Consider the following 11,453-nt stretch of genomic DNA (forward strand, 5'->3'; position numbering starts at 1 on the left):
GTTATGTGGTAAAGAAAAGGTTGAGCAGTCCCTTGAGGTACGCGACGATCTCGCCAGCACCAAGCTTCGACTCGCCGTAGATGCGGTCCACGAACGTGATCGGCACCTCGGCGATGGAGTACTGGCGTTGGCGCGCGCGCACGAGGATCTCCATCTGGAAGACGTAGCCCAGGCCCTGGATCGCGCTCATAATGTTTTCGATGACGTCGCGCTTGTACAGGCGGAAGCTGCCCGTCAGGTCCGTCACGGACGGGTTCAGCAGCACAGTGGCCAGGTAGTTGGCCACCCGACTCGTGAGCTTGCGGCGCAGGTCCCAGCCGTACACCTGCGCAACGTACAGGAAATTACCCGTGAGCATAACCACTTGCGCGTCAGTAAAGCTGAGAAGATCGACGTACGCCGCCGCCGGAGACGTAGCGCGTGCCCGTGACGATATCACAATTTTCCTCCGCCTGCTTTCTGTTTAACATCAACACGTCCGAGCAACGTAAGCCTTCAATGCTCATCACAAGTCAGCTCCAGCTGAATAGACTGACGTACTTGATAAACTCCGGGATGAACTTGGGCTGCATCAGAGTGGAAGCAGCATCAGTCTGTCAGTCAGCAACCTACTCTCCTCTTTCCTGCAACTATCAATTGAGCGCCAACTCACGTGGTGCGACAGGTCTGCGTCCATGAGGAACACGAAGTCGCCCGTCGCGTGCTTGAGGCCGTCGCGGTAGGCGGATCCGAGGCCGAGCTTGCCCTCGCGCGGCAGGATCACGATCTGATCCTTGCCGTAGATCTGCTGCAGGTCGCGCGCCACCTGCAGCGTGCCGTCGGGGCTGTTGTCCTCCACGATCACGATCTCGTAATTGAGCTGGCTGCGGGCAGTCAGAAGAAATCAATTAATCAATTAATTGATTGGATGGCTGCAACAATTCCGCAGTCGACGCAGATACGCACTTCTCGGTGAAGGTCTTGTCCAGCAGCCACACCATCAGCGGCAGGTTCTCGCGCTCATTGTACGTGGGCAGCAGCACCGAGTACTTGTGCTGCGCCGCCATGCTCCTCGATCCCTTGATTGAAAGTGTGTGTAGCGTCCACGCGGCAGCGGTAGTTGGTGTACGTCACGCAATAGTGTGACGATCATTTCAGTGCAGCTGATCGCTTGGGGTCGTTGACTCAAAGATCACCGAGATGAAGCGCAAGCCGTCGTCGCTGCAGCCTGGACCACGGCCGGACAGCAGGGAGCGAAGGTAAACTGCGCCATTTGCAGCTGCAGATTATTTAGCAGCGTGAACTTAAGCTCAAGTGCATTGAGGAACTAATGCTTCGTGCTGCTACAGACGAGTGGTGCGGTTCCGGACGTCGCTGCACAACACGGTGCTGGACGTGATGCAGCGGCAGGGCGGCTGGATCGAGACGGACAGCGATCTGGACTGGGACTTGCACTGGGCCGACGTGGGCTGGATCCGCGAGAACTTGGACGCCTTCACGCCGCTTCAAGATCACCAGGTGAAAGACGGTAAAGATCTTGGTAAGCGTAGGATAGAGCTGGAGACTCACTGCTTCACTGTTGTTGCTTGCAGCGGATCAACCACTTCCAGAACCACTACGAGCTCACGCGCAAAGACCTTCTGGTCAAGAACCTCAAGCGCATCAAGAGGCAGTTGGAGCGCAGGTGAGGCTAAACTGACTTTGTGTCACAAATGTAGCCATGTTGCTCAACTGCTACCTGGTGTTGAAGTGGAGACGCGGAATCCAGACGCGAGGCAGAGCTCTACGACTTCTGGGCAGCGACGTTTGTGCTGCCTCACGAGTACGGTATGTTTCTGGAGGAGTTCAAACGCACTCCAGGGGGCAGGTGGATCATGAAGCCTGTCGGCAAGGCTCAGGGACGCGGTATCTTCCTGTTTGAAAAGCTCAGCGACATCAGCGAGTGGAAGCGGGAGGCCTCGTGGAAGGGTGACGGTGCCATACAAGCCAAGACAGCGGACACGTACATTGTGCAGAAGTACGTCGAGTCGCCGTATCTGCTTGGCGGCAAGAAGTTCGACTTGCGGTTGTACGTGCTGGTGACAAGTTTCTCCCCGTTGAGCTTTTGGATCTACCGAGCAGGGTTCGCACGCTTCTCGCATACGCGCTACTCGCAGAGCAAATGCGACATGGACAACCTATTCATGCACTTGACCAACGCGTCGGTGCAAAAAGGTGCGGACGACTACGACGAGCGGCTTGGCTGCAAGTGGCCTCTGCACAGCCTCAAGATGTTCCTGATAAGTAAACACGGCCAAGAAGCGGTGGATCGGTTGTTCTTCTCCATCCAGTCGCTCATCACGCGCTCGCTCCTAGCAGTCCAGCCGACGATCATACAGGACCGACACTGCTTCGAGCTCTACGGCTACGACGTCCTCATTGACAGCACGCTCAAGCCGTGGCTCATTGAAGTGAACGCCTCGCCATCGCTGACAGGCGATACGGACGCCGACTACTCGCTCAAAGCGAATCTCGTGCAGCACACGCTCGATATCGTGGATCTTGAGCGTCGTAGAGAGGGCAACGAGCTGCACGTCGGTGGCTTTGACCTCATCTGGAGCAATGGCAGCGCCGTACCAAATGCCAAACCGAATGGCTACAGTTCATACCTGGGCTGCACGTTCGAGACCATGGACGCCCCAGAACGAGGCTAAATGGAGTTGCAATGAAGCAATGCTAGTTCATTCGACCCTGTATTACAATTCTTGTGTCCTAGCTCCGCCTGCCAACGCCGCGCTTCGGTTGCATGACGGCGATCGCCACACAGTTGAGCAGCAGCATTTTTCTAGTACTCCCGGCTGGACAGAGCGAGAGTCCTTCAGTATCTTGCCAGTTCCTCGCTCCCTGGCCTTCTTCCCCACACATTGCTTGGGTCTCCGAGCGAGAGGAGAAGAGCAATTTTAATCGCTCACTTTAGTCCTCGTCCTCGTCGTCGTGCAGCGAGGCCCAGGCGTTCTTGGTGGCCACGGCCTTGGTGCTGGGCGCCTTGATGCTCTGCATCTGGGCCTGGGCCGCGTCCGCGCCCAGCGACGGGAAGGCGCGCTCGTTGCCCAGCTGGATGCGGCGGTTCACGCGGTTGCGCTCCTCCTGCTCGGCCCACGTGGAGGCAACGGCCTCCTTCTCGTCCGGGTTCTTGTACTTCTTGGGCTGCTTGGCCCACTGGAAGGCCGCCTTTTCCTGCTCCTGCTCCTCCTTGTTCAGCGACAGGTCCGACAGCTTCTTGCCGGACGCCGTGGCAGCGGGCGCCGCGGCCTTAGGCGCGGGCTTGGGGGGAGCGGCCGCGGCGGCGGCGGCAGCGGCGCGCTCGGCATTCTGCGCGCTGGTCTTGACGATGACGTTGGCGTTGACGGTCGTGGATTTCTTCTTCTTCTTCTTGCCGAACAGGGAGTTGAGCTTCACGTTCGCGTTTGGGTCCGCCATGTCGAGTCGAGTCCGGCCTTGGCTTGTGACAATGGCACACAAGATATCTGTCTGGTGCACTCTGGTTGGCTCGGAAGGGCGCCCATAGTCGGAGCAAGTGGAAAATGTGGTGTACGCCACACGACGGCCAGGCGCTGAGACTTGAGACTTGCGAGTTGAGACCTTGCTTGAGTCGGGCCATGCGGTCGTCAGTGCGGAGGCCTTAACTCAAGGGCCCCCTTCCGCTTGGACTGCATGGGTGCTCCATCGCTCCATCGATCGGTGTCTTGGTGCTGGAAGCTCGTTCTCGACAGTGGATCTTGCACGACGTGGCGCCACAAACTGTTTGATCGAAATGCATCAAAAGCTGGAGACGCGTGACGCGTGGCGGGTGAACACCGAGCGGTTACCACGACTGCGAGCGCTTGGAGCTTGGAATGCCTTGCCTTGCCTTCGGGAATGTTCGACGTTGAAGCGCGCTCATGCAGAGGCAGAAACGGGCTGCTGCAAGTTGCAACCGAAAAAAATCTCGCGCTCGCGATTTGCCTCTCGGCACCAACTGCGCGTGCAGACCCACACACAACATCCCATACGACGGAGCTCCAGAATGCCCTGCACCGCACCGCGCTCGCTTTTTCACCTGCATGACCAAGTAGACATCCATCCTTGCTGGCCCAGCCGTGACGACACCTTGGCGCCGCTCATCGTTCGCCGAACCGCGTGTTGCAGCAGCCCGTCCCCTTAGCCACAATGTTTGTGTGTTGAAGCCGAGCAAAGCCGCGGATTACCATTTAATGGTACTTTCAACCACCAAAACCAGGTCCACTTGACCGCACATTCAGCGCAACGACTGCAACTTGCGGTAATCCGGCCGCGCTCTAATCGAGTCACGACGCTCGAAGCGGCGGACAGATCGCACAGACGCTCACTTCCCAATCTGAGCCCAAGCGCACACTTCCTCTTTGAGCCTTCCTAGCGCGTCCAAATGACGACCACGTCGCCCCTCCCGGCCGCCAAAAGCTGCCTCTCCTGCGGCACCGCCGACGCCAAGAACCGCTGCGGCGGCTGCCGGCGCGTCTACTTCTGCGGCCGCGACTGCCAGCGCCAGAGCTGGCCCAGCCACCGCCCCGAGTGTCTGCAGTCGCAGGCGCAAGCAACAGCGCGCAGCATACCGGCCCCGCCGACGCGCGATCCCTCCAATAGCATACAGTGCGTTGGTATACCCGGCGCTGCTGCTGCGCCCGTGGCCGTGTCGCCGCCCAAGAGCGTGCGCCTCGCCACGGAGCCCGTGCAGGTGGTGGAGATCCCCGCGGAGCCCGCAGCAGCAGCCGACGATGCTCAGGAGCTTGAGCAGCAGCAGCACAAGCCGCAGAAGAAGAGCAAGAAGCACAAGAAGAAGCGCAAAGCGCGCAGCAACAGCATGCACGTGGCCTCCACGAGCGCACCGCTGGCGCAGACGCAGCAGCGCAAGAACCGCTCCGCGTCTCTAGGCGCCAAGAAGCACATCATGTGGGGCGACGTTTCGGCCAGAGAGTTCGCGCGCTTCCCCGGCGGAGGCAGCGCGGTGCCCTACGACGGCACGTGGGCGCTGGGACTGGGCAAGAAGGTGGCCGACGTTCAGCTCGGCAGCGTGCTGGAGGTGGAGCAGCTCAAGGAGCAAGAACTGCAGGCCAGAGCCAAGAAACTGTCCAAGGCCAAGCGACGAGATGTCCGCGTGGGCGAGACGCGCCAGTTCGACTACCGCCGAGGCGTGGACAACCCGCTCTTCTCGAGACTGAGCGAGGACGAACGCAAGCAGGTCTTTACGCTGGAGAAACAGGCCCAGGAGGAGGACGCCATTGAGATCCAGATGTCCACGTCTCCGGAGGTGAAGAAGTCATGGCGGAAGTACTCGACTGGGTCGCCGGCGTCCAGTATCGAGGCTGCGGAGGAGATGGCGGACGCAGCGCTGACCACGCCCGACTTCGGCTGCGTGTCTATTGAGCAGCTCGATGAGTTTGCCAAGATCCGCGACTCGCGCGACGGTGCCTGCGGCTGCTCGTGTGGAGACCTGGTCAAGAAGGTGGCCAAGATGAACGTCAAGAAGCTGCGCGCCTTCCTGCAGGAGCGCAACGTGCCGCTTCCCGGAACGGGGAAGACAGAGTTGATGGCGGCCGCCAAGAAGGTGGCGCGCGAGCAGAAGAACTGCCAGAGCGCCGACTCGGACTGCGAGTGCGTGCGCAACGGAGTCCCATGTCACTCGGACGTTTGCGAAGGCTGCGCTGGCGACTGCTACAACCCCTTCCAGCGCTACGAGTACAAGAGCTCGGAGGTGAAGCAGTACCGCAAGCAGCAACTGGCTAAATGGGCGCAGCTGCAGGGCGAGCTCCAGCAGTCCAACGAAGCAGCCGCGCCAATCCGCGTTGCGTAAGCGGACTATGACAATTGCGCATCCGTCGTGCTGTGCTGTAGTGTCAATTTGATTCATCGTGTATATGACCCCATGTAGCATTGCTGCGTGAGAATGCGAGAAGTGCATCAAGATATGTATAACACCAGAAAAAAATGAACTTTAAAGTGCATCAAGATATGTATCGACAACATGAATCAACTGGTGTGTTGCGATTAATACCGGGCAATCCATATAGCTAGCTATCCGAGCTTACTCATCGTCCGAATCCTCCTCCTCAGATTCCTGCAGCCAGTCAATAAATTCCTGCACGTCCTTCTTGGACGCAGCAGCAAGCGCGTCCGAGGCTTCGTCCTCGTCCGCGTTTGCCTGCTTGGCCTCGTGCCACTCCAGAATGACGTCCTCACTGACCCACTCGAGGTCGTACACAGTCTGCAGCAAAAAGCGGAACAGAGGCAGCCAGATGACCCGACGCTCCTCCGGCTCGGTGCAGTAGCCCTCAAGCGCGTCCACCACAGCCAGCTGGTCCTCCTGCTCCACGAGGCAGCGCTGAATCACGGAGCTCCACTTCTGGAACTTAGTGCGCACGTTGCCCAGAATCGTCATGGCCGACTGTCTGTTGCCCGTCGGGATCAGGTCCAGCAGACCCGGCACGATGGCGCCGATCACCTCTGCGAACGACCGGTTCTGCGCAAACTTGAAGCTCTTGATTTCCATGAACAGGTCGTCTACGTTGTGGCCGGCGGCGTCGCCCGTGCACACGTTCTCGCGGATAATCTGCTGGAACGGCACCTCCACCGCCGTCATGTTGGCCTCGGCCAGGAGGTCGTCCTCGTCCTCATCTTCCTCCTCGGACGAGCTCAGCGTGTCCCATTCCTCCCAGCGGTGCATCTTCTTGGACACCACATCACGCGCTCCGATGAGCGTGCTCTTGAGCTTGTCCAGGCGGCGCGCCTGCTTCTTGGCCTCCGCGTGCTCCTCATCCTCGTCCTCGTCGTCGCTGTCCGAATCCACTTCAATGTCGTCCTCGTCCAGCGTCCAGATGCGTCCGACGCCGCCGACACCCACGTCCTTTGGGTTCCACTGCGCGGGCGCGCCGTTGCTCGCGGTAGGCTCCGCCTTCTCAGCCGACGCCTCGTCATCTTCGTCCGAGAAGAATCCGTCGTCCTCCACCTGCGCAAGGCTCTTCGTCACCTTGGTGTACGGCGGCAGCTTAAATCCCTCACCAATAACCACACCGAAGGACAGCACGCAGCCTTCACCAACCACGGCGCCGCGCTTGATCACCACGTTGTCACACAGAATGGCGTTCGTCACCACCGCGCCGTCCTCCACGACAACGTTAGACCACAAGAAGCTGCCGTCAATAGTCACGTTCTCGCCAATGACGCAGTCCTTGCCGATCGCGCTCTTGCGCACGCGCGTGTGGTCTCCAATGCTCGTGCCGGCGCCCAAGATGCACTCGCGCTGCACGTCGCACGTCCTGGCCAGCGTCACGTTGGCGTCCTTGTACCTCATGCCCCTCAAGTACTCGTAGTGGGTCACCTCCCCAGCTCCCAGGTAGTTGGCATCGGGCACCATGGGGAACACCCAGCGCTGCAGGATGGCCTGGGCCACCCCCGCGTACGTGCGCGGATCCATAACTCTTGCTGCGAACTCGTCCGTGACGATCTTGACGAAGAACTTCTTGCCCAGCTCGTAGTTCTGCACCTCGTTGTGCAGGAAGTCGCGGCGCAGGTCCTGGTAGTCAAAGTCCTCGGCGAACTTGAGCAGCACCTCGGACGAGCACACGTCGATGTAGCAGTCCAGCAGGTCGCTGCGCAGCGCGATCTGCGCGTGGTCCTCCAGGAAGAGCGTGGCCAGGCGCGTGCTGCGCTGCTGCGGGTCGTCCTCGTAGAGCACGAGCTGCGACGTGGCGGCGTCCACGCCCACGACGAGCTCGTCCGCCAGGGGGCGCACCTGCGACGCGCCCGAGTTGGGGCGCAGCTCCTTGAAGATGCTCGTCATGATGCAGTTCGGGTCCGCCTTCTTGCGGCGCTTGTGCTCGTCCACGGCCGCCTGCAGGTCCACGTTGGCCACGGCGTCGCCGCTCATGAGCACGAACGGGTTGCTCTGCACGAGCTGCCGCCGGTCCAGCTCGCGCAGCGCGTCGCCCGCCGTGAGGCAGCTGGGGCTGCTCACGCACGTCACGTCGAGGCGGCGCGCCACCTGCGACTCGTGCTCGATGAAGCGCTCGATGCGCTCGGCGTGGCCCGTGCAGAAGAGCAGCACCTCCTGCACGCCCGAGGCGGCCAGGAACTCGAGCGAGTACTCGAGCATCGGCACGTTGGCCAGCGGCAGCAGCACCTTGGGCAGGTCCAGCGTGATGGGGCGGAACGTCTCCGTGAACGAGTCCGCGAACAGCACCGCCTGCAGCGGCACCTCGCGGCGCGTGTCGTCGCTGGCGTTCGGAGCGGCGCGGCGCGGCATCTTGATGTGACAGAGTCGATGGATGAGTGGTATGCTGTGGAGTGGAGGCGAGCAATAGGTGCAATAATTGGAGGACATAGTGAAATGAGGTGTGGACATTATATGATTTGATAGGCTGATTTCGTACAATCATTCTTTATTGGTGTGTAGAGAATGAGATACTAAACAATTAATTAGTCCTATTACTGTGCCATCACAACAAACTTTAGTAGTACTGAAATTACTAAAATTTCGACAAAACACTACTACTACTACTACTATCCGTTTTCCGTTAGTACTATTAGAGACTAGAAACGCCTTGGTAGTTATTGTAGTTATCACTTCTATTTTCACCACTATATCGCTACTGTACATTCCTCGAGCTCAAGATGCCTGTGGTAAATGGTGCTTGCACTCGCCCATGACCAGGCATTATCCGTAGTAGCCTCGCCACAAAGTAGACAGTCGGTTCAAGGAATGTGTTGAAGCAACCACGTCCTAGCTTAAGGCAAGCTTAACAGTTGACTAGTATGAAATCACCATCTACTACTGAAATAAGCAAGTCGAAGGTATTCACAAACGCTATAGTGAGATCAGCAGCTTTGAGCATAATAGTTATTGTTTGATGGTGCAATACCGTGTAGCCGTTGCTGGGGTCTAGCCTACTAACGCCAACGCTCTGCACAAGGCAAACAACTAAGTACAGCAAGTAGGAATGGATGTTCATGGTTGTTCGGCAGATGCAGCGGTTTGTGACATCGGAGTAGTCACCTCCAAAAACACACGTAGGATTGCTTAGAGCAGCTAGTGCAAACTAAGGAACTGCTCAATACATATCGCTTCTACATTTCATTCGGGAGTGGGAACTGTTTTTCAGGCACGCATTGTTGTGGATCAGGGTCAGCCGCCGACCGATAATCGCACTTAGATCACTGAAAACAGCACATTTACGGCTTCACGCACAGTAGAAAATATGGATGCATACGTTGATCTTGTAGATGGACGAACTCGCACACTGGGGTTGATCGAGCGTGAGGTGGCTGGTGGATGATCCTTAGCTTTTAAACTGGGATAGGAAGCGCCGAAGTGCTGATAGCCCAGCCCAAAACAGGATTAATTCGGGCGCTGTCCCCCCATCTGTACAAACTGGTGATTAACCGGTAGTTTTAAGGCTTAATGTTGACTGACGAGAATGATGGCTGACGAGGCTGGCGACCGATCTCGTTTTTCATTTGAGATTCTTAAATTGAGAATCGCTCGCGCTCCGGGCAGATGCTGCGGCTGCGAAGCAGGCGCAGGAGATGCCCATGGGCCGTACAATATCGAGGTACCTTTTGACAATTTGACCTATATCTTCTCATGCGAGCACAATCGTGCTTAGACTTGCTTTTCAATTCGGTACTGCACAATCGACGAGTAAGCGCACCCGATGAAGTACCGGAGCACCTTAGTAACTGTGATAGCGCTGCTATAGTAGTGCTAGCGATAGTACTAATACTACTACTTCATTACTACTTCTATGCAGACTACTACCAAAGCCGATGCACTTCAAGAAACATCTAATCTTGTCCGAAGCTTTAGCTGTCTGGAGACGTGTACTGCGTGCTGTATTCTTACCTTTTAGCGGCGATGCCGCTGCGAGGCTCCGCGTCGTGTTCAGCGTTCGATGTGTCCACGCGCAAGGTTCCGTCACTAGCGCTGGTGCCGCGCGGGCATCTGAAGCACGCGGCTCGAGCCAAGAAGAAGGTGGCGGGCAGTCTACAGCCCGACCCAAGGGACAATGATCACGTCAAGCAGAGAGAAGAAGAAGCGCGTCGGAATCACCATACATACAACGATGTAGTAGAGAGAAAGCAATCGCTGCCGTCTCTTTCTCCGCCGCGTCCTACGCGCCGTCGGACGCTCAGTGACACGCTCGACGAGGAAGCAGAAGAAGAGAAGGAGAAAGCTGCTGCAGGACGGCAAAAGGACCCGCAGCAGATCAAAGAGGACGAGGAGGAGGAACAGGAAGAAGAAGAAGACGCTTTCGACGCTGACGACGGCCAAGCAGAGCTGCGGCTTGGCGAGCGGTTCTTGAACGTGATGGCGCTCATGGCTCGCCTTTCGACGCAGTCGCTGGGGGAGACCCCTGCCCCATCGTCTCCGAGTCCGAGTCGACTTGCCCGAACCAACACGGAGCGGTCGATCAGCCTCGTCCGGTCCAATACACTCGCGTCCTTTGCTCCTGCTCCTATTGCACCACCGCCGCCGTCTCCTTCACCGCAAATTCCATTGCAATCCCCCGTTAAATCCCCTCAAAAGTCTCCGAAGCACGCGGTGCGTGAGGTGAGCAAGCGCCTGCCGCGAGCGCTGCAAGGTCCGCTCACGTTCGACATCTGCATGCTGCTGCCGACCCCAATAGACGAGCGACAGAGTCCACTGCGGTCTCCGATCCGACGAAAGCGACTGCGGAAGCGTCTGCGCCGACGGAAGCTGCGACGTCGAGCGAGACGAACATGGCACACTTCTCACGCCTCGTGGCCGCCGCACGCCTCGGCCGACTACATCGTGGATCACTCGCGCCAGGACATCGCAGGAATCAGTGCCGCTCGCTTGGTGGAGCGTCTTGGTGAGCGCAAAGTGAACACGCAGACGCTTCCTCGAGTCATCTCCATGCCACTGCCGCCACTGCGTCAAGCCAAACCAAGCGTACATGTCACCAGGACACGATCCGAAGCAGACAGCGACGGCAATGAACAGGAGAGCGATACCCACGACAGCGAGGACGAACTCGACGAGGAGGAGGAAGGGGACGACGCAGACGACGATACTCAAGACGAAGAAGACGCGGAGGTGAGCAGGCACTGGCCTAGTTTCTTTGTGATTCTGCGTACGCTGTTCGCTATAGATGTCCACTAACTCTATGTGGCACTTTCAACGTTGTGCTCTGATCAGACTCCGCCGCCCAGCAGCGACTGCACCGAGGCCACCAACATCTCGTCGCCACAAGACGAAGTTGATGTCGACCGAGAGGCAGCATTGGAACCCAAGACGAGGCCGCTGTACCACCAGCCAGCCTGGATCTCGCCGGAGCTGCACACGTGGCTCGTCCAGTCGGGGCTCTTCGCAACCAAGCCGCGCCACGAGCTGCTGTCGTTGGAGCTCTGACCAGCACCCCAGTCCAGTCCAGGCCACACCGCCACGCTCGCACTAAATATTA

The 11,453-nt window shown here is 58.3% G+C and overlaps 6 protein-coding genes across 6 annotated transcripts; 3 read left to right on the forward strand and 3 right to left on the reverse strand.

The window, feature by feature from the left end:
• Nucleotide 1: 1 nt before the first annotated feature.
• Nucleotides 2-1,046, reverse strand: PHYSODRAFT_329682 (hypothetical protein; the record flags this gene model as incomplete). The annotated part of the gene is made up of 5 exons (XM_009526195.1): nt 2-325; nt 399-459; nt 541-593; nt 653-863; nt 946-1,046. 5 exons carry the CDS (start codon nt 1,044-1,046, stop codon nt 2-4), a joined length of 750 nt encoding a protein of 249 aa, XP_009524490.1.
• Nucleotides 1,047-1,377: 331 nt separating this feature from the next.
• Nucleotides 1,378-2,713, forward strand: PHYSODRAFT_542654 (hypothetical protein; the record flags this gene model as incomplete). Its single annotated transcript, XM_009526196.1, has 3 exons — nt 1,378-1,497; nt 1,572-1,663; nt 1,730-2,713. 3 exons carry the CDS (start codon nt 1,378-1,380, stop codon nt 2,670-2,672), a joined length of 1,155 nt encoding a protein of 384 aa, XP_009524491.1. The 3' UTR covers nt 2,673-2,713.
• A 7-nt stretch (nt 2,714-2,720) lies between these two features.
• On the reverse strand, nt 2,721-3,471 carry PHYSODRAFT_354415 (hypothetical protein). Its single transcript, XM_009526197.1, has one exon. The coding sequence runs from the start codon at nt 3,436-3,438 to the stop codon at nt 2,932-2,934; it is 507 nt and encodes a 168-aa protein (XP_009524492.1). The 5' UTR covers nt 3,439-3,471; the 3' UTR covers nt 2,721-2,931.
• Nucleotides 3,472-4,402: 931 nt separating this feature from the next.
• Nucleotides 4,403-5,827, forward strand: PHYSODRAFT_247497 (hypothetical protein; the record flags this gene model as incomplete). The annotated part of the gene is made up of 1 exon (XM_009526198.1): nt 4,403-5,827. One exon carries the CDS (start codon nt 4,403-4,405, stop codon nt 5,825-5,827), a length of 1,425 nt encoding a protein of 474 aa, XP_009524493.1.
• Nucleotides 5,828-6,058: 231 nt separating this feature from the next.
• Nucleotides 6,059-8,275, reverse strand: PHYSODRAFT_488460 (hypothetical protein; the record flags this gene model as incomplete). Its single annotated transcript, XM_009526199.1, has 1 exon — nt 6,059-8,275. One exon carries the CDS (start codon nt 8,273-8,275, stop codon nt 6,059-6,061), a length of 2,217 nt encoding a protein of 738 aa, XP_009524494.1.
• A 2,358-nt stretch (nt 8,276-10,633) lies between these two features.
• Nucleotides 10,634-11,401, forward strand: PHYSODRAFT_490818 (hypothetical protein; the record flags this gene model as incomplete). The annotated part of the gene is made up of 2 exons (XM_009526200.1): nt 10,634-10,942; nt 11,267-11,401. The coding sequence occupies 2 exons, from the start codon at nt 10,634-10,636 to the stop codon at nt 11,399-11,401; spliced, it is 444 nt and encodes a 147-aa protein (XP_009524495.1).
• Nucleotides 11,402-11,453: the final 52 nt, after the last annotated feature.

Source organism: Phytophthora sojae, assembly GCF_000149755.1.
Source record: "Phytophthora sojae unplaced genomic scaffold PHYSOscaffold_3, whole genome shotgun sequence".
NCBI lineage: Eukaryota > Oomycota > Peronosporomycetes > Peronosporales > Peronosporaceae > Phytophthora > Phytophthora sojae.

What these genes read in the sequence shown, in the direction of transcription:
- PHYSODRAFT_354415 (XM_009526197.1), bottom strand. Translation starts at nt 3,438, where the DNA reads ATGGCGGACCCAAACGCGAACGTGAAGCTCAACTCCCTGTTCGGCAAG.